The sequence below is a fragment of the Eriocheir sinensis genome, chromosome 57, assembly GCF_024679095.1.
Source record: "Eriocheir sinensis breed Jianghai 21 chromosome 57, ASM2467909v1, whole genome shotgun sequence".
Taxonomy (NCBI): Eukaryota; Metazoa; Arthropoda; class Malacostraca; order Decapoda; family Varunidae; genus Eriocheir; species Eriocheir sinensis.
The window spans coordinates 8,586,298-8,612,963 of NC_066565.1; the positions used below are offsets into that span (position 1 = coordinate 8,586,298).

Below are 26,666 nucleotides of genomic sequence, written 5' to 3' on the forward strand. Positions count from 1 at the left end.
TAAGAACATAAGAACATAGGGAAACTGCAAGAGGCCGGGTGGCCTACACAGGGCAGCTCCAGAATCCCCCCCACTACTCACGATGGGTGAGGTGTAGTTACAGGGTTTACAGGTAGAGGCTTGATCCTCGTTATACCGGCGGTACTAGGCACGCATCCAGTACCCCGTCACCCTACTGCACCCACACCTCACTGCCACCTGTCGTCCTCGTCCATGTAGCTATCCAGGGTTAAGATTCGTTTTAGGTCCGTGCCAGTATCTCATTACCTACCTTATGAAACATCAGTATCTCTTCATATATCCTTTCGGCAAAACTTAAGAATAACCACTACAAACCAATATTCGTAGTAATTTAGCACGTGAAAGAATTATCATTATAATGCATTTTCGTATACGTTTTACCTTGGGGAGGGGCCAGGGGGGCAAGCCTCTTTAATTATAGAGTTAGGTGGCTTGGATTTTCTAAGTCCATTGTTATTGTTTCACAACCGCCTCTATACACAGACTGAGCCTCATACCTGCCTTGCAGTGCACCCTACAAACTAGTTCCTAAGTCAGTAATATCCAAAATGCGCATGGATTATAACAATTTCGGACAAAAAAACGGTCTTTTAAGAGTTTTACGTTATTTTTTTCTCTATATTAAAGCAACTAATGCCGCAGCTATTTGTATTTTCTAATACATTCGTAAAATATTACTACGCGAGGGTATCAGCGGCGGCACCTAACGGTGGGTTCCTGAAGTCAGTTGTTTTCAAGCCGCCATAATGGATGGAAGGCCCGACACTCACTCACTCAAAATATCAGTCTACTTTACCTTTCGGTAAGTGTTAACTGAGTATTTAACCTCTTTATTGGTGTGCATGTAGGTTGACAAAAGGACCGATTACTATCCCAGTACCGGGTCCAACAAAGACACGGGCGTGTCATGTGTCACATGGTGTGACAAGCACGTGTCAGAAAGCAAACGGATATTGTTCAATGCGAGATACTTTTAGTGGAGTTTGAGTAAAATGGAGGCCAGGGTCATACGTAGCAGTCGGTAGGTCACTCCCGCGTCAGTTAACAGCAGGAGCGTCAGTTCGATCTGGATGACAGCTGTCACAAATCTGTTTTATTTTGTACCTTAAACTACTCGGTAAAAATTATCTAGCATCAACTTACAAGAAGTGGATGGGTTAACCATCAGTATTGTACCATATGTAATTATGAAACATGACATTTCCCAAGAGTTGCTCGACTACGATTGGGGTGGTGGGGTGGGGGTTCAACTACGCTGACCATCCAATTGCACGCCCTACACTCGTCAACAGACCCGCTGCGGCGGCTGCTACGTTATATAGGAATAGATTAAAAGAGTATACGTTAGGGAATTTCCTTTCTTTAGAGACTAGGGATTTTTCCCGATTTTGGGGATTTTTGTAGGGACATTTTGAAAGCCCATTTTTCAGTGATTTGGCCGTCCACCACCAAAACCACTGTTCCCTACAGGGATTAATCGAGCTAACGACCACCAAAACCACAGCTCCTTAAAGGGATTAATCGAGCTAACGCCGCCGCCGCAAAATAGCTCGCATTCATTACCTACCGTATGAAGCATCACTAGGTCTTCATATATTTTTTTTCTACAAACGTTTGGTTAGCGACGGTACGCTTGGTTAGCAACGGTGCGCTTGGTTAGCGTTGGTATGCTTGGTTAGCGATGGTACGCTTGGTTAGCGATGGTACGCTTGGTTAGCGATGGTACGCTTGGTTAGCGATGGTACGCTTGGTTAGCGATGGTATGCTTGGTTAGCGACTAGCCCACGCATGTGAGACCAGGTCCACCACGCGTGTTTTTTTTTTTTTTTTTTAGAACACGCAGCCCAACGGCTGCCGTGCTGAGGGCCGGGTATATCCTGGGCTTGTTCAGCCCGAGTCCCGGATGACCTTGAGTCATGGCTCAGGGCTGTTTTGGGGTGGTTAGCGATGGTATGATTGGTTAGCGATTAGCCCACGCATGTGAGTATACAGTATACGGTAGGGATTTTCCTTACTTTCGAGACTAGGGAATTTTTCCTGATATAGGGATTTTTCTAGGGAAATTTTGGAAGGCCATTTTTCAGTGATATGGGCTCCCCCCCCCCAATACCCCGGTTCCCCACAGTTCCCCAGGCTTGTCTTGGGGGATTGGGGGGGCTGGGGTGGTGGAGGGGGTGGAGTGGTGATTCTTAAGATTTACCGTTTGGTTGGAGTAGTTTAAATATGCTCCCCGACCCTAAACCCTCTGCGAGCTATTTTACGGCTGCGGCGGCTGGAGCGTCGCCGCGGCCAGCACCAGGAGGCGACGCGCTTCCGTAAACATTATCCCCTATTTTCAAGAGTAAAAAAAAAGTCCTTAAATTGGATTTTCAAAGCGTTTCCATGACTGTTGAAGGTTTGTAGAAAAGATATATGAAGAGATACTGAGGTTTCTTAAAGTAGATTATGAGATACTGGCACGGACCTAATACGAATCTTTACCCTATCCAGTCTACTCTTAAAACAAGCTATCGTCCCTGCACTAACTATGTGATTGCTGAGTCTATTCTATTCCCCCACCACCCTATTACTAAACCAATGCTTGCCTATATCTCCTAAATCTATACTTTTCTAATTTAAATCCATTACTGCGAGTTCTATCCTGCTGGCTAATTCTCAGTACTTTACTTATATCGCCTTTGTTGTAACCCTTGACCCATTTGAATACTTCTATCAGATCTCCCCGCACTCTTCGGCTCTCTAGTGAATGTAAGTTTAGATGTTTCAGCCTATTTTGATATGGGAGGTTCCTCAGCCCCTGAATCATCTTGGTCATCCTCCTCTGAACTGAGTCTAGCAAGTTGATGTCCATTCTGTAGAGGCAGCTCCTTTGACCCTAAGGTCCCGTGTATCTAACCCCACCTAATATCGCTGTCCATGAATTTATCTAGTCTATTTTTGAATATGACAATTGTATTGGCACTCACCACGTGACTGCTAAGCCTATTCCACTCATCCAGCACCCTGTTTGTAAACCAATTTTTGCCTGTGTCCCTGTTGAATCTGAATTTATCCAGTTTAAACCCATTACTTCGTGTCCTACCCGGTTCTCTTATCAACAAAACCTTATGAATGTCTCCTTTATTAAAGCCCTTCATCCATTTATAAACCTCGATCATGTCTCCATGCACCCTTCGCCTTTCTAGAGAATGCAAGTTTAACTGTTTGAGTCTTCCCTTGTATGGCAAGTTTCTCAACCCCTGAATCATCTTAGTCATCCTCCTCTGCACCGATTCTAACATTTTGATATCCATTCTATAGTAAGGTGACCAGAACTGAACCGCATAGTCAAGATGAGGTCTAACTAATGCTAAATATAGTTTGAGGAAGACTTCGGGGCTTTTGTTGCTTACGCTCCTTGAAATAAATCCCAGTACCCTATTTGCTCGATATCTAGCTTGAATGCATTGTGCCCTTGGACGGAGATCAGAGCTCACTAAGACCCCTAAATCCCTCTCGCACCCAGACCTGCTTTTGAGAGTGTCATTTAAGCAATAGTTATGTTAGGGGTTGTTCCTACCTACAGTCAATACTGCACTTCCCTACATTGAACTCCATCTGCCATTTATCCACCCAGTCATACAATCTGTTGAGTTCACCCTGGAGAATACTAGCGTCCTGATCCGACTCAATTACTCTACCAATCTTGGTATCATCTGCAAATTTACTAACATCACTACCATAGCTGGGCACGATAACAGAAAACCTTATTCCCGATAACCGATAACTGATAATGAAAAACCTTAACGGTGATAACCGATATTCGATAAATGGAGACACAAATATAGGCGATAACCGATACCCGATATAAATCCACAATTCCGATACTAGCTTGTGATAAGTCCGATAGGCGAAAACGATACTATATTGATATTTCAAATAAAAAACATAGATGAATTCAAATTTTCATTATCCGTATTTTAGAAAACTTACAAAACCTGAAAACCACACGTTGACACGTACATATGGACGGTAATACTAGAACGTTGAACCGGTGTTGTCTTCCCACCGTCAAAAGCTGGCGCTTTTGTTTACAAACACTGGTCGCTCGTGAACTGCGCATGCTCAGACCAGCGTAGACCTGTACAGTCTCACAAAGCTTTAAATCAATTAAGAGTTGCTGGAAGGCTGAATCAGACATACAGTACCGCTACCACCATCCTCGCTGTTTCTAGAACGACACTCGATCTGTACGAGTTGTATTTATATGTACAGAGTGTCGTTCTAGAAACAGCGAGGATGGTGGTGATCTATGTTTAATTCAGCTTTCCAGCAACTCTTAATGTGTTAAAAAGCTTTGTGAGACTGTACAGGTCTACACTTACTGGTCGGAGCATGCGCAGTTCACGAGAGACCAGTGTTTGTAAACAAAAGCGCCAGCTTTTGACGATGGGACACCAAATAACACAACACCGGGTGCCTTCAATACCATGGCATGCTCACAAACGAATATGGAATATCAAATTTGAGGCAGTGAATAATCATTCTGGGGGCAAAGTTAAATGATTTTTCTCTTTAATATATTCCTTTTTTGAGTAACATAAAAAATAACCTAGTGTTTTAATTTTGATGATCTAAGTAGTCCCTTAGCTCCTCCCTCATGTTGCATGTGACCTTTTCTTCATTTGATGTTCCTAGCCTCAAAGCACTGCACTTTTCAGGGTGGAACTCCAACAACCACTTCCCCGACCAATGTTGCATCCTGTAGAGATCTTCCTGCAGTCTAACACAGTCCTCTCTCTTACCAGTTTGTCTCGATAACTGATGACTGCGTATTTTGAGTAATTATCAAACCCAAAAGTCAGACCCACGTCTGCACCAAATAACTTTTTTCATATTGGTTACTTTATTCAATTAGCGCGAATTCAGTTAGCGCGACCGCGTTCATCCACCTAATTCTCGCGCTAAATGGGGCTCTACTGTATAATACAGAATGTGTCGTCGGCTGTAGGCATATGCAGGCACGGATATGGGGGTGGGGAGCCAGATGACCCGGGCCCCCCCCAAAAAAATATTAGGATAACTAAAATATTTGAAATACCCATGAATTGAGAAAACATAAAATATATCTAAGATACCCCTAAAAAGCTAGAGAGCTGGGGAGCGAAGCCGGCCGCCGCTAGATAGCTCTGGACGCTGTCCTCCAAACTTTAAAAAATTCCTCCTCTATGGTTCCTTGGGCTTTACTATGCGGAGGTGGACGGGATGCTCAGGCAAGATTTACATTTTTTCGGTGTCTGATGTAATTTTTCACTCCTGCAGGGCCAGGGCACAATGGGCACCGCGCTCTTATGGCCCCGCACTCATCTAACAATCTATATACTCGTACAGGGCCGTAGTACGCCGTTCCAAGGGAGGGGAAGGGCAGGGGGTGTTGGACGACCCCCCCCCCCCCCATCTGCTAAAATGTCCACTTTCTGAGAGAGTCAAAACGAAAACTGGTACCTTTCTGTTGCATTTCTGGAGAACTCAGGATTTTCTTTATTTATTTTCAGTATTTAAGTTCCGGAATCATATATTGAATATTATAGAGCAAGATTTAAAGGCGTAGGAAAAAATCTTTGTGACCTCATTCCTCACATGCAAGCAGAAAGTGAATTTTAGTGCAGGCCACTATCATCATTCGGCACTTGGAAGAGGAAATAAGGGAAGACTTCCTTGCCTTTGGTGCTCATGACCTCACCGGTAAAGGTTTAGCCTGGCTCCTTTTGTGCACCGTTGAAGACCTCGGATTGAACATGGCCAAGTGCAGGGGACTTGGTTTCGATGGAGTAAGTGCCATGGTGGGAACATTCAAAGGGTGTGCCGCAGTACTCATGAAGAAGTACACCCTGGCCAAGCCAATCCACTGCTTTAGCCACCGGCAGAATCTTGTACTGACGAAGGCGTGTGACGTCAAGGAAGTGAAGATCGCTCTTCAAACACTGACCCAGGTGTACAACCTGACCCAGGTGTACAACACTGACCCAGGTGTACAACACTGACCCAGGTGTACAACACTGACCCAGGTGTACAACACTGACCCAGGTGTACAACACTGACCCAGGTGTACAACCTGACCCAGGTGTACAACTCTGACCCAGGTGTACAACACTGACCCAGGTGTACAACACTGACCCAGGTGTACAACACTGACCCAGGTGTACAACACTGACCCAGGTGTTCAACACTGACCCAGGTGTACAACCTGACCCAGGTGTACAACACTGACCCAGGTGTACAACACTGACCCAGGTGTACAACCTGACCCAGGTGTACAACACTGACCCAGGTGTACAACCTGACCCAGGTGTACAACACTGACCCAGGTGTACAACACTGACCCAGGTGTACAACACTGACCCAGGTGTACAACACTGACCCAGGTGTACAACCTGACCCAGGTGTACAACCTGACCTAGGTGTACAACACTGACCCAGGTGTACAACCTGACCCAGGTGTACAACACTGACCCAGGTGTACAACCTGACCCAGGTGTCGACACTGACCCAGGTGTACAACCTGACCCAGGTGTACAACACTGACCCAGGTGTACAACACTGACCCAGGTGTACAACACTGACCCAGGTGTACAACACTGACCCAGGTGTACAACCTGACCCAGGTGTACAACACTGACCCAGGTGTACAACACTGACCCAGGTGTACAACTTCGTTCATCCTTCAAATATGTGCTCTCTCCGCTTCACAGAGGTTGTCAAGGTTACCTCGGCCAAGCGCAAAACGCTTGTTCCCCTGTGCCCCACCAGGTGGATTGAGAGGCATGACAGAATGATGGTTTTCGTTGAATTTCTGCCTGTCATCGCTGTTTTTCTCGAGGAGGAAATTGACGCCACCGCTGGGCTCCTTCTCATCGCCATACGTGTTTCCTGCTTTCTTGTTGGACTGGTTGTAGTGGAGTGTATATTGGCACATACTCTCGAGCCGAGCCAAACTTCAGAGGAAAGATGGCGACCTGGTGTCAGCCGATGCCGTGGCATCAAGACCATTTTTGCCAAGTTCAGAGCAGATGCGGAGAATCATTTTCACGACGTGTTCACGAAAGCGGAAGAACTTTTGGTCGAGGTGGGGTCATCGCATGACACCATCCCTGTGCCACGACTCTGTGGACGACAGACCCAGCGATCAAATGTTCCGTGCGAGAATGCTGAGGAGTACTACCGCCGGGCGGTGTACATTCCGTTCGTGGACCACATCTTGGCTGAGTTGAAGAGTCGGTTCGGTGACGACACAGTGCCTGTCGCACTTCAGCTCAAGCAACTCCTCAAAGGTCCAGAAACGGATGTTGCGTGCGGTTGTGCTTCAAGTGGCGAAGCTCTACGAGCTCGACATTGAATCCCTGACACTCGTGAAAGCAGAAGCAGAGCGCTGGGGATTATCTGTTCCGGTCTTCCAAACGATCAAAGAAGCCCAGGCACACGCCAGCACCAGCATCTGAGGAGTACCGTCGGCCAAGAGCGCCTGAACGGGCTTGCCCTCCTCTGTGTCCACCATGATATCCCCATTTCAGTCGAGAGATTGATAAGCAAATTCGGCGAAAAAAACCGCCGACTACTCTTTGCTTGGTGAGGCACTTGTTGAATACTTGGGAATTTGTAAATATATTTCTTTAGATCAGCCAATCTTTGCAAATGTGTTACCTCAATCCCATGTAAAAGAAGCCCTATAAGAATTCCTTTTTATCTTCAGCTGCGTCTAATTTCACATATTAGCTCTTTTTTGTAAAGGTCAGGTTTGTAATTTATATATGACCTGTATTATGATCACCCTTGCTGCTTACATAGCGAAATAAACATTTAGTTTTCTTCGAGTGATCGTATGGTGATGATTTCTACCTGTTCAGATCTGCCTTTTTACGGGTCGGATGTGCAATTTGAATTGTTTCTTGTTATTGCTTGCCAGCTTAATATTGATTGCACTTCATATATAGATACAAGAAAAATTCATTTGTCACATATACGTTGATTGCTCGGGAGCTGCGGATTTTAAGCAAAGAACCGCCATCACTATCCATTGGTCTTCACTGTTTGAGGCTGTCGCTAACTTATGAAATTTTACCAGCGGGCTCCCTAAATTGATTTTCTGGATCCGCCCTGCTTTGTTCCTCGTGTCAACTGTTATATCAACTGTTTTGCTTTCCACTGCTTCATTAATCACACTCTTGACTTCCTCCCCAACTTTCTGCTTGACTTCATCAATCCTAGATTTGAACTCACTGTTCACTTGAGACCTGATATCATCTCTAATTTCCTCCTTCAGACTCTTGACATCACTCTTGATCTCCTCTAAGGCCTCAGTGGTTTTAGTTTCCAGGGCATCCATACGTCTTTCTACTTTATCCTGTCTCTTGGATGTGTTGGTTACTTGTTTGAACAATTTCCCCGCAACAATATCGCATTTGGTACAATACCAGTGAATCTTACTTACTTGATTGCTGCTCAGGAAATTATACACTGCCTCAGTGACCTCCTCACACTTTATGTGGTGCCACATTTCACATAGTTCACAGCCTAGAGCCTTGTCTTCCTCACCAACCTTAACCTTACAGACTGGGCATGTGTCTGTTTGTTTATCTGCGTCGCTATCGTCTGCCCCTGTCAGCTGATCATCCCCGCCCCCAGCCGCAAGGCTTGTTTTGCCAGATCCAACAGTATCCTTGGTTTTTGTGCCCGCCTGCTTACTAGACGGATTATTCTTGGAACGATTCATTCTTCTGGCAATATTACTATTGGAGAATTCCTTCACTTTTACAGAGCTGTCACGGGCACGTCCACCCTCGACCACGACCACGGACCCTAGGCCTCCGGTGTGTGGAGGAAAAGACAACAAGGAAAGAACGAGGACAACAACAACACACTCAGCCGCCGCAAAGGTTGGGGCCGCCTCATCTGCAGGGCTGGACAGCAGCATGAGTGGCCAGGACAAGCAGGAGCAGACTGCTGCAGGGGGCAGGAGGGTCAGTGGTCACCAGATGAAGCAACTTGCTGCTGGCAACTCCAGCAACAAAGGAGAGAGGAAGTTTGTGTGTCTGGAGTGTGGAAAAGAATTAATCACAAGGGGAGGCCTCAGATATCACACCTTTACACACACTGGTGTGAAGAACTATGAATGTAAGGAATGTGGAAAAAAATTCATCCTGAAGAGTACCCTTGATACACACACCCTTACACACACTGGTGTGAAGAACTATGAATGTAAGGAATGTGGGAAACTATTCACCCTGAAGGGTCACCTTGATAGACACACCCTTACACACACTGGTGTGAAGAACTATGAATGTAAGGAATGTGGGAAACTATTCACCCTGAAGGGTCACCTTGATACACACACCCTTACACACACTGGTGTGAAGAACTATGAATGTAAGGAATGTGGGAAAAAATTCATCCGGAAGAGTACCCTTGATAGACACACCCTTACACACACTGGTGTGAAGAACTATGAATGTAAGGAATGTGGGAAACTATTCATCCAGAAGAGTACCCTTGATACACACACCCTTACACACACTGGTGTAAAAAGTCATGAGTGTGAAGAGTGCGGGAAGAGGTTCAGTGTGAAGCAGGCACTCAATGAACACGTCTTCAGGCACTATGGCCTTAGAGAGTTCAAGTGTGATGTTTGTGGAAAGCTCTTTAAGACAAAGAGAGACATTGCCAGGCACATGAAGATCCACTTCTGAAGTGTGTCTGCCTACAGTAGTTATAGTGACCAAGGTAGGGAAGGGGATGGGAGGGAGAGGAAGGCAAGGCTGCAGTAGGGAAGGGAAGAAAAGGCAAGGAAGGGAATCGAAGGCCAAGGAAGGAAAAGGGAAGGGAAGGCAGAGCAAGGAAGGAAAAGGGAAGGGAAGGGAAAGCTAGTCTGAGAAAGGGAAGGGAAGGAGAGGGAGGGTAATGTGGTGTGGCTGGGTATGGTGTGGTGTTATGCGGATGGGTATGGTATAGTGTGGTGTGTGGTGCGGATGTGGTATGGTATGGTGTAGTGTGGTGTGTGGTGCGGCTGGGTATGGTGTGGTGTGTGGTATGGCTGGGTATGGTGTGGTATGTGGTGCAGCTGGGTATGGTTTGGTGTGGTGTGGCTGGGTATGGTGTGTGGTGCAGCTGGGTACGGTGTGGTGTGGTGCGGCTGGGTATGGTGTGGTGTGGTGTGTGGTGTGGTTGGGTATGGCTGGGTATGGTGTGGTGTGGTGTGTGGTGTGGCTGGGTATGGTGTGGTGTGGTGTGGCAGGATTTGACTCGGCGACTTTTTACCTCGCTGTTGGTGGTGTTTGCAGAAGGACAAGCAGGACCCGGACGGTGACATCATTATGAGGGTCATTCCACCGTTACGGTCGTTTCATTCGGAAGTAACTTATTGGTGTACTCTTACCTGTATCTCTAGAAGTTATGCGGTTAGCTTGATATGATTTTTACCAAGATAGTACTAATGGCTAAAGAGGTTAATGAGACTATCCGGAACATTCTGTGTTTATTGTTGTTCTTGTTATTTATTGTTGAAGAGGACGTTACGGCCGTTTCACAAATGCAACCCGCAGTTTGACTTAGTGTTGTACATATGCAAAACTCTGTGAGAATACAAAGAAATTTCCAAATATTTTATATGCATGTTATAGATGAAGCTTTAAGTTATGCAAATATGTATAGGTTTTGTCAATTACCATTTCAGTTTTTCATACAAAAAATAAAGAACGCCGTTACGGTCGTTTCGAAAATTTTATATACGGTCGTTTCACTGCAATTTCCCTTAAGAAATATATATATATATATATATATATATATATATATATATATATATATATATATATATATATATATATATATATATATATATATATATATATATATATATATATATATATATATATATATATATATATATATATATATATATAGATAGATAGATAGATAGATAGATAGATAGATAGATAGATAGATAGATAGATAGATAGATATAGATAGATAGATAGATAGATAGGAAATATTATTTATTGGATAGTGACAGGAAATGACACATTTGGAAAAATGTAGGTATCCCTGCGAATACTTGGCACTGGGAGATTCCTTACAATCATGTCGTCTTGAATAGTGTCACGATCTCCATATTTTGGGAACACAAATGTGAGGTCCCCTGCAACATTCTTGCCTGACAACTTCAAACAATTTATATTGACTAACATCTCACCATCAACTAGTTCTTTTCCCTCTACAATTGCTGCAAAGTGTAAAACTGATCTCTTTCCAACATATTTTACTAGCACACAGGACCCTATCATTCTTTCACAAACAGAAGTGATGTCATGAAGATCGTCACATTTTTCAAGTTTTGCATCTGTGACAGAAACATCTTCGACATCAGACTCAACTGCTGATGCCCAGTTTGATGCAACATCCTCTTCACTGGAAAACTCACGGCTAGTGGTAGAGCTACTAATGTGTTCATCATCAGAATCGAGATGTTGTGGTTCCAGATTACAATTAGTGAAAGCAGTGTCATCGTGGGTGTTATGGTATAGTGCCACTCGATAGTGTCCAAGAGTCTTAACACTTCTACACTGTTGTATTGAGTGTGCTGCTCTACATCCTTTCCAAATTTTCTCATAGCCTGCTTTTTCACTTTCAATTTCATTCTTGGAGACGTACAGTACAGTTGTTTTGTTTGATATCTCAGTAGCAATTTTGTACAGGTCCAATGCTGAGCGAACAGTAGCACGGCCCTGCAGCACTCTACGGTACACATTCCACTTGATTAGTGCACCAATACCATCATGAGCGCCTTTCCCATGATAGCTTTCAAAAAAGTTCCACTCTGCAGTAGCCTCATGGATCTGATCATAGAAGGTGAGAGCAGTTATGGAGTACCTATTCTTAAAATGGGCTGCTGCTCCATCTGTCCAAAGAGAAATGTGCTTGATGGGAACAGAGTTAGCCTTCAGGTCATCAATTATTTTACTGTTGAACACCTGTGCCTCAAGGCTTGAATGTGCCATGGTGTCTGAAACTAAGGCATAAGCCTTGGTATGTTGTTCTTCATCTTGTACATAGTGGACAACTGAGGTGTATATAGTCACGGAATCTCCTGTGCTTTTTTTTTATTCTGTTATTTTTTTTACGTTGTTGCCTATTACGCCGGTAGGCATCTTCCCGGTGGGGCCTGATGGTCGGCCCAAGGCTTCTTCCAGGTGGGGCCTGATGGTCGGCCCAGCCCGTTCTGGCGCAGGCGAGTGTTTATAGTGGCGCCATCTTGCATTGGCTCATGCTGCCCCCCGGAACTCGTTCTTGATTCGCTTGGACGGCTTCCTCTAGAGTCCGGGTTGATGGGTGGTCTTCAGGACAGCATGTGGGTAGTTTTAAGCCACTCGGCGGTGACTGAAAAATCAGAGTGGTAGCGTGAGGATTCGAACCCGCGTCGTCCATCACGCGGCGAATGTGGGTCCAGTACGCTACCAGTTCGGCCACCGCCTACCTTGGCTTGGCATCCAGTGGGCTGCCACTACTTCATTTTGGTGTTTAATGGCATAATTCTCAGCAAAGTCTGTTTGAATAATGATGTGCCCTACTGTTAGGTTCTCTTTCTGTTCCAGGAATGCATTGTTTTGTGTCTTCATGTTGTTCCGTAACGGAAAAAATGAAACGACCGTAACGTAATTACAGAAAAATTTAGATATCCAGAGAGAAAAGGCCAATGGTGCATAGGTACCCCCCAACTAAATCTACATTGGATATGAAGTTATATTAAGCTGCTCCAAAAAATCACTGACCTATAAAAACAAACATCAAATTTTCGTTACGGTCGTTTCAATCAACATTGTTTTATATAATTAATTATTACTGAGTACTGAATTGCTTAGAATTACCAACTACATCCTAACCTAATACAGCATTGACCATACTTCTAACATACATCGAGGTCGGAATCAACAGCCTTTCATTTAATGTAAAAATGGGAAAATAAAATTATGGTTTTTTGGTAAAAAATTTTTTTTCACTTTTCTTCAACTTCAAAAGCCTCATACAAAAAATTGGCTTGATATTTTTTCGTTTTCTCTTCGAATTTGGAAACTACAGGTTTTCAGCTTTAATTTGATGTATTACAAACCTAGTTTAGACCATTTTTCAATTATGGCCCTCAGGATGACATTAGCGTGGAATGACCCATGAGGCTTGAGTACAGTCTCCTGAACTCCTCGTCCCTGGAGCTGATTGGTGAGTTGGCGACCCATTTTTCTTTGTTCGCATGTCTCTCTGTCTCTATCTCTGGTTGTGGCTTTTAATTGATGGGTCTGTCTATGTCTGTCTCTCATTTTCTCTCTCTGTCTCTCTGGTTGTTTTATTTGCTTCTCATTTTCTCTCTGTCTGTCTGTCTGGGTCTCTCTATGTCTTTGTCTGTCTCTGTTTTTCTCTCATGTTGTATTCGCTTCTCAAATTCTCTCTGTCTGTCTGTCTGGGTCTCTCTATGTCTTTGTCTGTCTCTGTTTTTCTCTCTGTCTCTGGATTTCTGTAGCTTATTGTAATGTTTTTTTTTCTGCTTCTCTTATTTTCTGTGTCTGTCTGTGTCTCTGTGTCTGTCTATGTCTTTGTCTGTCTCTGTTTGTGTCTGTCTCTCTCTGGATTTCTGTAGCTTTTAGTGCTAATGGTTGTTTTTTTGTTTTTATTTTCTCTGTGTCTATGTCTTTGTCTGTCTCTGTTTGTGTCTGTCTCTCTCTGGATTTCTGTAGCTTTTTGTAATGGTTGTTTTTTTGTTTTTATTTTCTCTGTGTCTATGTCTTTGTCTGTCTCTGTGTCTGTCTCTGTCTCTCTCTGGATTTCTGTAGCTTTTAGTGCTAATGGTTGTTTTATCTACTTCTCATTTTCTCTGTGTCTGTCTCTTTGGTAGTATTGCTTTCCTTCTCTTTCTCTACTTATCCCTGTTTCATTTTCCTCCGTTCTCATTTTTTGTTCTCTTTCTGTTCTTATGTCTTATTTTTTCACCGTTTTCCTTTCATTCTTTTCCTTTTTCATTTCTCTCTTCCTCTCCTTGTCTTAGTTTTCCCTTTTCATTTCTTCTTCTTCCTTTTGCTGTCTCATTTTCTCTGTGTCTGGCTCTCTGGATTTCTGTAGCTTTTATTTATTTATTTATTTTTACAACAAAGGAGACGGCTCAAGGGCAACAAAAAGTGCATAGAAAAAAAAGGCCCGCTACTCACCGCTGCCATAATAGACGAAAGTAAAGAGTGGCCAAGAGAGAGGTCAATTTGTGGTGGAGAGGTGTCTTGATTTTGGGAAAAGATGTCTACATAGTTTGTCTATTTTTGATCTGTTGCTCTGTCTGGAAAGCTGGATTTTCTTATAGCCTTCTCAAAGTAATGCTTCCTCTACATAGTTTGTCTATTTTTGATCTGTTGTCTGTCTGGAAAGCTGGATTTTCTTATAGCCTTCTCAAACTAATGCTTCCTCTACATAGTTTGTCTATTTTTGATCTGTTGTCTGTCTGGAAAGCTGGATTGTGATAACAAGGGAGTCAAGTAAAAAAAAAGTATTTTTTTCCCTGGGCCAGAGCCAATAAGCGCTTTTTCATGTATTTCAATACCTCAAGTTTAGCGCCATACCTTCGGAACGAAGCAAGCGGGAAATTTGAGAGGGTACTGTATTCTTTTTTCAAAATTAGCTTCCTCTTCTCCTTATTTTCACATATTCATTTCTTTCTTTTTTATATATGTCTCTGTTATTCTTATTTGGTCTTTTCTTTAAATTCCTCCATGCCTTACTTCTGTTTTGTTTTTCTGTTTCACACCTCCTCCCAAACCATGTTTTCTCTCCTTTAGCTTTTACTGTATAGTATGGAACATCTATCTCTACTCCTTTGTTGTAGATATTCATAAAAAGGTCATATTTCTTTTGAATGTTAGTACTCCTCTTCATATCACTCTAGTCTACCCCAGCGAAGAAAGTCTTGAGTCCAACGTAATCTGCCTTTGCGTAGTTTTTCCTTTTTTCCTTATTTGCCTCATCTCGGTGTTCACATCCTTCCAAAGTTTTCATCTCTAATAGCTCATGGTCGCTCTTTCCCAAGGGGCACTCATGACTGACTTCTTCATCTAGCTCAACATTTTTTGTGAAAATTAGGTCTAGTCTTGATGGTTGGTCATCCCCTCTCAGCCTTGTTTTTCCTTTGACCCACTGCGTCAACAGGTTATCTGTTGCCAGCTTCAATAGTTTACTTCCCCAGGTATTTTCTTCACCCTCCTTTGCATAGTCTTCCCAATTCACCTCTTTGCAATTGAAATCTCCCGCTAATATTATTCATTCATTCGTTCATTTCATCGACGCCTGCTCCTAGGAGCTCCCACCAGGGGATGGCCACGGCAGAAGAGCTTCCAACTTTTTCTATCCAGACACTCCCTCCTTGCCTGCTCAAAGTTTCTCAAAGATCTTTCCCCCCTCTCCCCAACGTACTCTTGCACCCTATCCCTCCATTTCACTGGAGGTCGTCCTCTAGCATTCCCTCCCTCTATCTCACTCACATACACCCTTCTGGTCATCTTACTCTCCTCCATTCACTCCATGTGGCCAAACCACTTTAAGGTCTGTCGCTTCACTTCTTCCACCACTCCACACTTCTTCCCTTCACCCCTGTGACACATTCCAAAATGCTCGTACACACTTTCATTACTCATTCCATCCATTCTACTCACACCACAAGCACTCCTCAAATAACTCATTTCCACTGCCTGCACTCTAGACCTCTGACTTTCATTCCAGGCCCACGTTTCACTTGCATATGTGAGGGTTGGTACTATTATTGTATTTCTCAAATCCCCCTTTACTTCCATGCTCACACTTCTGCCATTCATGATTCGTCCCAAAGACCCTACCACCCTTCTTCCTTGCAATGCCCTTTCTCTTATCTCTCCCTCCATACCACCATGCTTACACATAACTGATCCAAGGTACTTAAACTCATTGACCTCCTCCATTTCTTCACCATTCAAAATTATTTTGCATTCTTTTTCACATTCAATTCCCACTCTCTGTGGGCATAAAAAATCTACGACCTCACTTCTACTTCGCTCACAAACCATCACTTTACTTTTGTTGACATTTACTTTCAGCTTTCTCCTATTACAGACACTATCAAAAACACTGACCAAATTTTGTAGGTCACTTTCATTTTCTGCAATGAGCACCGTGTCATCAGCAAACAGTATCGAATTCAGTACCCACTTCCTTCCCCCATCGAACAGTCTTACTCCAAATTCTCCAACTTTGCCCTTCATTTCTCTAATAACACCGTCCATATAAATATTGAATAACCATGGTGACATGACGCACCCTTGTCTTAAGCCCACTTTTATCTCAAAATGTTCACTTGTTTCTCCAGTAATTTTGACACATGCAGATGCATCCTCATAGAAAGACTTTATTGCACTAAGCAGTTTTCCTCCCACACCATAAATCTTTAAAACAATGCAATCCAATCGACTCTGTCATAAGCTTTTTCCAAATCCATGAAGGCAGCGTATAGTTTCTTTCCTTTTGCTATTATTTTTTCTACTACCATCCTGAAGGCAAATATCTGATCCACACATCCCCTTCCCTTCCTGAAGCCTCCTTGCTCTTCACTGATTTTCTCTTCTGTAAGTCTTTGCACCCTCTCTATTATGACTTTTCCATATACCTTTCTGGGTATACTCAGGAGACTTACACCTCTATAGCTCCCACATTCCCCTCTCCTGCCCTTCCCCTTGTAAACTGGGACAATGATGGCTTTTGTCCAGTCTGCTGGCACCCCCCCCCCCCCCCCTTCCCATGCTACTTCAAATATCTTGACCATCCATTTCACAACTTTATCTCCTCCACACTTCAACATTTCTGCTGTGATTCCATCAATTCCTGCTGCCTTTTCGTTTTTTAATCATTTTATTGCCTGATTTACTTCTTCATATGTTATACTTCTTTCTTTATATACTCCTCCTCTACCTCTACTCAAAACTGCTGCTGTTACAGCTGCTGGACGTCCATCCTCAAAATTCATTAAGTTTTTGAAATATTCTCTCCATCTCTCTTTCTCAGCTTCCCCGTCTTTCAGCATCTTTCCATTCTCATCCATAACTTCATTTATTATTATAATAAATATATAAATATTAGCTTTCTACTATTCTTTATTTGGTCTGTCAGTGCCCGTACTGTTTCTTCCAGCATAGTGTTGTATCTTACTTCATTCCAACTTTTGGCTTTAGGGGGACATAGGCTGTTATTATGTTATTCTTCTCTCCACCCTGTACCACTACCTGCACAGCCATCACCTCCGCACTTACCATTTCCATGTCTCACTTCAGTCGCTTTCAAGTTTTGTTTTGTCATTGTCATCACTCCTCCTCCCTTTCCTTCTTTCCTGTCTTTTCTCCCAATGTTGTACTTGCTCTTTCCCTCCAGCACAAGTTCCAGTTATTTTGCAAGGTTTGTTTCAACTCTACATATCATATCTGGATCACTCTCCCTTCAATAATCATTAGTTTTTTTTTTTTTATACAAGACCATCTATGTTTGTGTATGCAATCCTTAACCCATTTTATCCCAATGTCCTCATTTGAGGACACCTGATAACACCTAATTTTCCCATGTTATGAAAACATATATAAGTTACAGCACAGAATAATGATTCCTTCCTGACGTACATAAAGAAAAGCTTAAGGTTTAATGACATCTTTATCTGACTGTAGTTTGACTCTGAAACTGGTGAACATTTCTGCCTCAAAATGCACTGCATTGACTAGGCTGTGCTGACTTTCTCATTCATGAGATGAACTATTATTTTGCTGTGTTTTATTCTCAAGAAGATGCAATATTATTCTCATAATACCCCAATAAATTATCTTAAGTAGAAAAATAATTATTGATATTACAAAATGTCTGTCCTCAAAAGAGGACACTGGGACGATATCGTGGCAGCGCGTGTCACAACACGTTCAGGATGGTGCATGCTGTAGAGCGGACTGAATCCCAGTTCCTACGCAGACCACCGCAGGATGCTTGTCTAATCAGCCGCAGATGTTGGTAATAAGGCACATGATATGATATATAAAAAAAATATGTGTGCGTGTGTGTGTGTGTGTAATTCACCTCTTGGTCTGCTGCGGGTCTCTCTCGAGACAGCCAGCCATTCCCCTACGGAAGAGCACAGAGCTCGTAGTACCGATCTTTGGGTAGGACTGAGACCACTCACACAACACACCGCGACAACGAGGTCACAACTCCTTGCCTGACGTCGCGTACCTGCTCACTGCTAGGTGAACAGGGGCTACACGTGAAAGAAGACAAATCCAACTTACCTTCACCCGGCCGGGGAATTGAACCCTGATCCTTCTGGTTGTGAGCCAGACGCTCTACCCCTGAGCTACCGGGCTGTGTATGTGTGTGTGTGTGTGCTTACTCTTTTATATTGTATACTTGTTGACTTAGGTATTGCTCACTTGAGTGCTGCATTGAGCTGCTGTATTGCAGATGGTGAAAGTTACCTATTCTGCACTGACAATAGATGAAGCACATGCCTTGTTGTGTGAAAAGGGCGCCGAGGGAGAGTTTGAAAAGGGCGATGTGATTATTGGACCACCAGATGCAGATGAACTGACTGACGAAGAGGATGTCAGTGGTGATGTAATTGGTGAAATATCTGTTCAAGATGTACCAGGTACACTAGAGGTTCATGTGGACAAAGATGTCACTGAGGAATGTGCTGTATAGAAAGATAAACCCACCAGAAAAAAAAGGAAATTCTGTGATCATTTCAGCAATTTGGTATATTTGAAGAAAGCATTTCTGTAGGTGAAAATTCATAAATTCCTGCATGAAGGAAAGGATCAGCTTGATTTGATAACCTTCAGAAGAGAGATTTGTGTTCCACACTTGAAGCTGGGTGATGCAAATGGAAGACTGGGAAGGAAAAGCTGTGCCCCTAGCCCGTCCACAACAATGGTTGATGCTCGCTATGATGGAAAGGCCCATGTCATTGCAAAGCGGGAGAAGGAAAGACGGTGCCAAAGGAAGGCGTTGCAGCACTGCACAAGTATTTTTGTTTTGTATTGGATTTTACTATTGATATACACATGGCAGAACTGTTACTATAACAGGTACATTTTTACTTTTAGTTTTCATTATAATAGTAAACTGCGTGTTGTCAAAAAGAATAATAGAGTATTTTTCATGCTCCATATATATGAAAAAGAATATTACATAGTAATAGTTTTCTTTCCTTATTTTCCCAGTTGATATGATATTGTCCCAGTGTCCTCTTTTGAGGACAGCTGATTTCAAGCTTATTAACCCCTAAAGGGCCGGAGGCGGCTATAGCCGCTTTTCCACGGAAGGGCCGGGGGCGGTTATAGCCGCTTTGCTTTTTTCGCTCTAAATTTATTTACTTTTCGGTAATTTTCGATGACCATTCGTTGGCAACACTGCCAGAGATATGTTTAGGCTACTGCTTCAGAATCTTGCCCACTCTCACGATGGACAGGCGTACTGACACGGATTCTGACGCGTCCGATTTCCTGCCAGACCCTGCCGAGCCCAGCAGAGCAACACGAGAATGAGAAGAGTATGCTACAATGACTCCCAAACCACACATCACAAGACTGTGTTACATAGAGAAAGCTTAGAGTATTGACTATATATAAGAATTAGAGCATGGGGGCATCCGTTTTCATTACGCACTAGTCAAGGCCACACAAGCGAAACGAACGCAGAGCGGGCAAGAGCCTCGCTAACTCCAAAAGTCTCTCCTCTTCAACTCAATATTTCTCCAAAACCACAGCACATAGAAACGTTTTCATGCAATAATTAAAAAGAAGAAGAGTTGATGATGACTATGACGACAAAGTAATTTGTTATTGCATTGTAGTTCAGCAGAATCAAGTGTGTGAATATAGGCTATTTTCGGTGTTTGGTGCTGAGGTGCCGGTCCTGTGGATGTTGTAGATGACCACCCAGGCCGGCCCTTTAGGGGTTAAAGGAAAATAAAAGCTAAGACCATTATGTTGCATCTTTCTTTAACCAGATGAATGTAATTTAATGAAAACTACCAAAAAATACTAAAAGAAAAGACCCTTGAGATTTAATAGGTTAAACCTTTCTTCCCTTCTCCCTTTTTTCCCCCTCGTGTGTGTGTGTGTGTGTGTGTGTGTGTGTGTGTGTGTGTGTGTGTGTGTGTGTGTGTGTGTGTGTGTTACCCACATTACTAACAGGCAGATGAATGGTGGCTGTCTGCTAACTGATCTTCTCTTGGCAGGTTTTGTTCCCAGCTGTCCCATGAAGGTCTCAGGCAGCAGCCATCCCTCATGATGATGCAGCTCCCCTCAGCCTTCACAGAGCGACTCACTGGGCGACTCTGCAGGCCTTGGTCCAAATCCCGGCCCAGGCAGTCAGCATGCAACCCACCCAGCTGTTCATCCTTTCTTTCAGGATGGTCGGTAAACGGGTACCTGGGGAGACTTGGGACAGGTAAACAGTGGGTAACACTGATGTTGCATGGGACCTGTGTTGGGTTAATTAATGGGTTCTCTTCTAGTTGTATAAAAACAAATGTATTATTCTTTCTGATGCACATCTTAAGTAATACCGTAAATTGTCTCTTTATCAATTTTGTTCTTGACCACTGCATGCCTCCCTGGTGAAGTGTTGAGAGTGAATTTAAGCCATGACTATCCAGGCTTGGGTCTGGATTCCCGACTGAACAGTTTGGGCACAGCTGTTCATCATCTCTTTCAGGTGGGTCAATAAATAGGTACCCGGGGAAGGTAAACTGGTAACCAAGGTGCTGCACTTGCCGTGTGTACCCAGGGTAATGAGTTCTCTCTCATCACAGGCTCAAAAGCTAATGAGAGGTGAGCAATGATGCCGAGTGGTCAGCGTGTGGGCATGGTAAGCCCGTGGTTCGAGTCCCACAAAAACACGCTGATTTTTCAAGCCATCGCCGAGTGGCAGAAGATTACCCACATGCTGCCCAGATCCGCAGTCAACCCTAACTTCAGCGAGTTCGTTCAAGTGGAGCACTGGGGGGCAGCATGGGCCAAGCAGTCATACATCATGGCAGCCACTATAAATAGAATTCGCCTGTGCCACTATTGCGATGAGACTGTCCAAGATGCTCCTCAAAAGAGCCCTCCAGAACTACAGGCAGCACCTAAAAAAAAAAACAATAAATAAATAAATAAAAAATAAATAAAAATTCTCATCCCTTACAATACTTTATCATTCACAACTCTCCCTGAAGCACCTGTTATCTGTCTGTTTTTCTCTGCTTTTGCTCTCGCCTTTCATGCTACTGTAAAGTTTGGGGCATACGCAATAGCTGTAGGTGGCCCCGGTACTCATCTCAGTACCGTTAGCCCTTGAGTCTGTGGTGGGTGAGAACCTATTACCCTGAGACACGGAGCTTCTGTGCCTACATAGAAATGTCACCACGATATCATGCGGCATCACATTCTCCAGACCCGAGAATATTTGCTTTGCACACGTCTAAAACCTCACGTATATGACAGCAAGCCTCTGTGAAGGCACCTAGCTGCTGCTGCTGCTGCAACATCTCCCTCTGAAATGTGTTTTATCTGCTCCTAATGATCATTTCTGGTCTGTTTGAGGTCATGATAAACTTCCTGCTTTTGACAACAGCCCCGATATTCATCATCGAACCTCCTCCTTTGCCTTGGGGCACCATGAAAAAGGGGAGGCTACAACGCCAACAAATGGGTTTTGGTATGGTGCAGAAGGTACCAAAGAAGAAGCACAGTCCATGGTTGTAGAGGAAGAGGAACTGGGTTGTAAAGATGAAGTGGCAGCAGAAGGTGCTGGATCACATGAAGTGAACTGCTGCAAAGTTGCAGCAGCTGTGGGGATCTCTGTAGGTGGCAGTTTTTTACGCACAGCTGTGAAGAAAGGAGACATTGCATTACCAGTTATATATGAAGGACAATAAATGACATGACTCGGGAAATCCATCTTCCTTTCATACACAATGTTAACCTGGTAGCTGCTGGGATCATGTTTCTTAAAGGACCCTCTAAGCGAGAAAAATGAGAAAATATCATCACTCACGTAAACCATTTCATAATATATATCAACGCATTTGTGATCAGTTTATGAATCATCTATTTTGGGGGGTTTATATCATGGCAAAAATTTGGCCCGTCACTGGTACACGGTAAAGCCACAAATTTGGCCTGTCGCTGCTACCGGGTTAACTTGTTTTCCCGAGACTGAAAAATAATCCTATTCTAGCAATGAAGGCACCAGAAAGAAATTGGCAAGTGTTGCATATTAATGTAGATAGTATTAAATAAATCATCTTTAATCCAAGGCAGGCCCCCTCAGCACTTCTTTTTTTAAATGAGTATGTCTCATTTAGTACGAATTGAAATATATATATATATATATATATATATATATATATATATATATATATATATATATATATATATATATATATATATATATATATATATATATATATATATATATCTTGATCTAAACCAATCTAAGGAAAATGAAAATTGATAGGGAAGATAATGCTAATAATAATGGTAATTCCATACTGCTAAAAGAAAGATTACTAGTATTGGGATCACCCTTCATCAAGTGGATGCTCACCTTCTAAGGAGTGTGTCAAAAACACCCTCGCCATGTGAAGCTCTCCACAGATAACAGTGGTGACAGCACCATGTTCTTCAGTGATGGCGGGCAGTGATGGAGGGTGCCATGTGAAGCTCTCCAGAGATAACAGTGGTGACAGCACCATGTTCTTCAGTGATGGCGGGCAGTGATGGAGGGTGCCATGTGAAGCTCTCCAGAGATAACAGTGGTGACAGCACCATGTTCTTCAGTGATGGCGGGCAGTGATGGAGGGTGCCATGTGAAGCTCTCCAGAGATAACAGTGGTGACAGCATCATGTTCTTCAGTGATGTTGGGCAGTGATGGAGGGTGCCATGTGAAGCTCTCCACAGATAACAGTGGTGACAGCACCATGTTCTTCAGTGATGGCGGGCAGTGATGGAGGGTGCCATGTGAAGCTCTCCACAGATAACAGTGGTGACAGCACCATGTTCTTCAGTGATGGCGGGCAGTGATGGAGGGTGCCATGTGAAGCTCTCCAGAGATAACAGTGGTGACAGCATCATGTTCTTCAGTGATGGCAGGCAGTGATGGAGGGTGCCATGTGAAGCTCTCCAGAGATAACAGTGGTGACAGCATCATGTTCTTCAGTGATGGCAGGGGCCCTCACCAGTCTTCTTCATTAAGCTTCTGTCTTCCTGCTTCAGGCTGCAATCAAACAGTTGTTTAGTACCACATTAATATGTTTGGGGCAGATTGAATTATAGCTAACATAGTATACTGTTTGATTGAATATTTGAAAGAATCAAACCTAAACTAACATACTGTTTGATTGAATATTTGAAAGAATCAAACCTAAACTAACATACTGTTTGATTGAATATTTGAAAGAATCAAACCTAAACTAACATACTGTTTGATTGAATATTTGAAAGAATCAAACCTAAACATTGAATATTTGAAAGAATCAAACCCAAACTAATACTACTGTTGATTGAATTTTTTAAATAATCAAACCAAAACTAACATACTGTTTGATTGAATATTTGAAAGAATCAAACCTAAACTAACATACTGTTTGATTGAATATTTGAAAGAATCAAACCTAAACTAACATACTGTTTGATTGAATATTTGAAAGAATCAAACCTAAACTAACCAGGTTACCCCATTCCCAAGCTTGCAGGGTAGGCACTGAAAAAGGTAGATTGAAAAACAGAACTGTATTACTAACCTAAATGAATGTATTATTCTAGTGTTTGTGTTAGAGATAGGTTTACTGTTCAACAGGATGAGGTTGGGTTGTTAAGTTTGAAAATGGCTCTTAATGAAGCAGTAATAGGTTACTATTTTGTCTGTGATTGTTAAATTATTAGCATGTGTAAAAGCTACAACTGCTATATGCTACATAGTAATATTCTATGTATCTATATATCTTTCCCTTTGCCCTAATTAAAGGTTAAATTCAATATCAATGAAAAATTTCTGCTCTTATAAATTGTCAAAATGAGTTGTAGCCTATTCCTAACTGATCAGAATTAGTTTGCATCCTGAGAACACGTGATTGATGTAGTATTTGTTTCAATAGGCTAGAAATTTATCATTTAAATCAACACAAGGTTATGTTAGCCAGTCATTCATTACACATGTTTTTCTTTAGTTTGAGACAAGGTTATGTTAGCCAGTCATTCATTACATGTGTTTTTCTTTAGTTTGAGACAAGGTTATATGTGTTTTCTTTAGTGTTATGTTAGCCAGTCATTCATTACACATGTTTTTCTTTAGTTTGACACAAGGTTATGTTAGCCAGTCATTCATTACATGTGTTTTTCTTTAGTTTGACACAAGGTTATGTTAGCCAGTCATTCATTACATGTGTTTTTCTTTAGTTTGACACAAGGTTATGTTAGCCAGTCATTCATTACATGTGTTTTTCTTTAGTTTGAGACAAGGTTATGTTAGCCAGTCATTCATTACATGTGTTTTTCTTTAGTTTGACACAAGGTTATGTTAGCCAGTCATTCATTACAAATGTTTTTCTTTAGTTTGAGACAAGGTTATGTTAGCCAGTCATTCATTACAAATGTTTTTCTTTAGTTTGAGACAAGGTTATGTTAGCCAGTCATTCATTACATTCATTTGACTAGCTTCCATAACCTTCTCTCAATGGACAGAAGTGACAAAACAAATGACTAACATAACCTGGTCTCAGTGTTACAAAGGGCAGAGCAAGTTAATAGTGACAGAAATAAACATTACAAAAGATTTAGCAACCGAAGGGACAGGAGTACGCATTGCTACAGATGACACAGTAACCCAAGTGTGATAGGGATTGTAATGTTACGGAAGATATGGTGACGTAAGTGACGAGGACCGAGCGTTACAGACAGCGTAGTGACTTAAGCATGACAGGGATTGTAGAAAGATTGTGGAATGATTGTATAAAAAAAGATACAGTAACTCAGCAGTGACATAGATACGTAATGTTACTGAGGACATGGTAACTTACGTGTGATGAGGATCGTAATGTTGCAGATGAACTAACAATAATTTAAGTGTCAGAATTCATCATGTTACAAATGGCATATTAATTTTAGTGGCATGGATCAGAATGTTACAAAATATATACGTATATTAAGTGGCACAGATCGTAATGTTACAAGATACATGGTACCCACACCGATATGTATAAGTAATGTTAAATGACATAGTAACTTAAATTAAATGGATATATTACGCTAAAAAAGCTTAGTAACCAAAGTGACATGTATACGTAATGTTACAAATGGCATAGTAACAAATAAAATGGATACGTAATGTTAACAAGACTTAGTAACCAAAGTGAATGAATGCGTAATGTTAACAAGACTTAGTAACCAAAGTGACATATACGTAATGTTAGGGATGACACAGTAACTTAAATATAATGGTTAGTAATGTTAACAAGACTTAGTAACCAAAGTGACATATACGTAATGTTAGGGATGACAGAGTAACTTAAATATAATGGTTAGTAATGTTAACAAGACTTAGTAACCAAAGTGACATATACGTAATGTTAGGGATCACACAGTAACTTAAATATAATGGTTAGTAATGTTAACAAGACTTAGTAACCAAAGTGACATATACGTAATGTTAGGGATGACACAGTAACTTCAGTATAACATGGATCGTAATGTTACATCTACATAAAGACGAGAAATGAGCATAACAGTGAGTGCCGGGTTGCCGTAATCTTGCCTCAACGTACAGAGATCAAATTAACACACGACATACAAATTGCAGTTACTTATACAAGAACTTCGTAGGTAAGGTTGACAAGTTATATTCCATTAGTTTAAATGACGTAATCTCTCCTTGACATACAGAGATCAAATGAACATACGACATACGACTGAATTGAAGTTACTTATACAAACATCTCAAAGGTAAGGTTGGCATAACTTATATTTTGCTAGTTTAAATGATGTAATCTTCCCTTTACATACAGATCAAAGTAACATACGACATATGAAATGAATTGATGTTACTTATACAAACATACCAGTGAAATGAGGTTACTTATACAAACATACCAGTGAATTGATGTTACTTATACAAACATACCAGTGAAATGATGTTACTTATACAAACATACCAGTGAATTGAGGTTACTTATACAAACATACCAGTGAAATGAGGTTACTTATACAAACATCTCGCAGGTTAAGGTTGACGTAACTTATATAGCGTTACTTTAAGAGATGTAATCTTGCCTATACGTACAGAGATCGAAGTAACATCTCGAGAGTAGGGTTCAAGTAACTTATATTTCGTTAGTTTAAGGTTACATATACTTACAATAAAGTCGTAAAGAGGGAAAGAATAAAGGTGTGTGGAAAAGGTCATCTTATTGCCTACAAACACCAAGAGAGACAAATATTGGGGCGAGGGAGGGAGGGCAGGGTAACAAATACACACGCACACACACACACACAAAAAATAATAAATAAATAAATAAATAATTAAATAAAAACACTGAACC

At 42.1% G+C, this 26,666-nt stretch overlaps 3 protein-coding genes and 1 long non-coding RNA gene across 25 annotated transcripts in view; 2 read left to right on the plus strand and 2 right to left on the minus strand.

Moving 5' to 3' along the window:
* The window catches only part of LOC126984821 (uncharacterized protein DDB_G0271670-like), an 80,567-nt gene that overhangs the window by 20,139 nt on the left and 33,762 nt on the right, over positions 1-26,666 (plus strand). For 2 of the 20 annotated variants that reach the window (XM_050838997.1, XM_050838973.1), the window contains one exon: positions 8,815-9,171. The exons of 7 other annotated variants lie outside the window; for them this stretch is intronic. In XM_050838997.1, the coding sequence (XP_050694954.1) occupies positions 9,166-9,171 (6 nt within the window). In that variant the 5' untranslated portion in view covers positions 8,815-9,165. Of the gene's footprint in view, positions 1-8,814; positions 9,172-9,200; positions 9,778-10,334; positions 10,777-13,190; positions 13,264-20,320; positions 20,533-20,896; positions 21,278-26,666 lie in introns of those variants that run through there. 11 more of the 20 variants (XM_050838977.1, XM_050838972.1, XM_050838974.1 and 8 more) reach the window with 10 other exon arrangements.
* LOC126984819 (putative protein TPRXL) overlaps positions 1-26,666 on the minus strand; it is a 71,590-nt gene that overhangs the window by 9,110 nt on the left and 35,814 nt on the right. The gene's annotated exons all lie outside the window — the stretch shown is intronic.
* LOC126984827 (uncharacterized) overlaps positions 23,209-26,666 on the minus strand; it is an 85,603-nt gene continuing 82,145 nt past the window's right edge. For both annotated transcript variants that reach the window (XM_050839032.1, XM_050839033.1), the window contains exon 4: positions 23,209-23,347. The gene's annotated coding sequence lies outside the window, so the exon portion shown is untranslated. The remainder of the gene's footprint in view (positions 23,348-26,666) is intronic.
* Positions 23,702-26,663, plus strand: LOC126984841 (uncharacterized). The gene is made up of 3 exons (XR_007737940.1): positions 23,702-24,362; positions 24,436-24,591; positions 24,644-26,663. It is a non-coding gene; the product is annotated as an uncharacterized LOC126984841 (long non-coding RNA).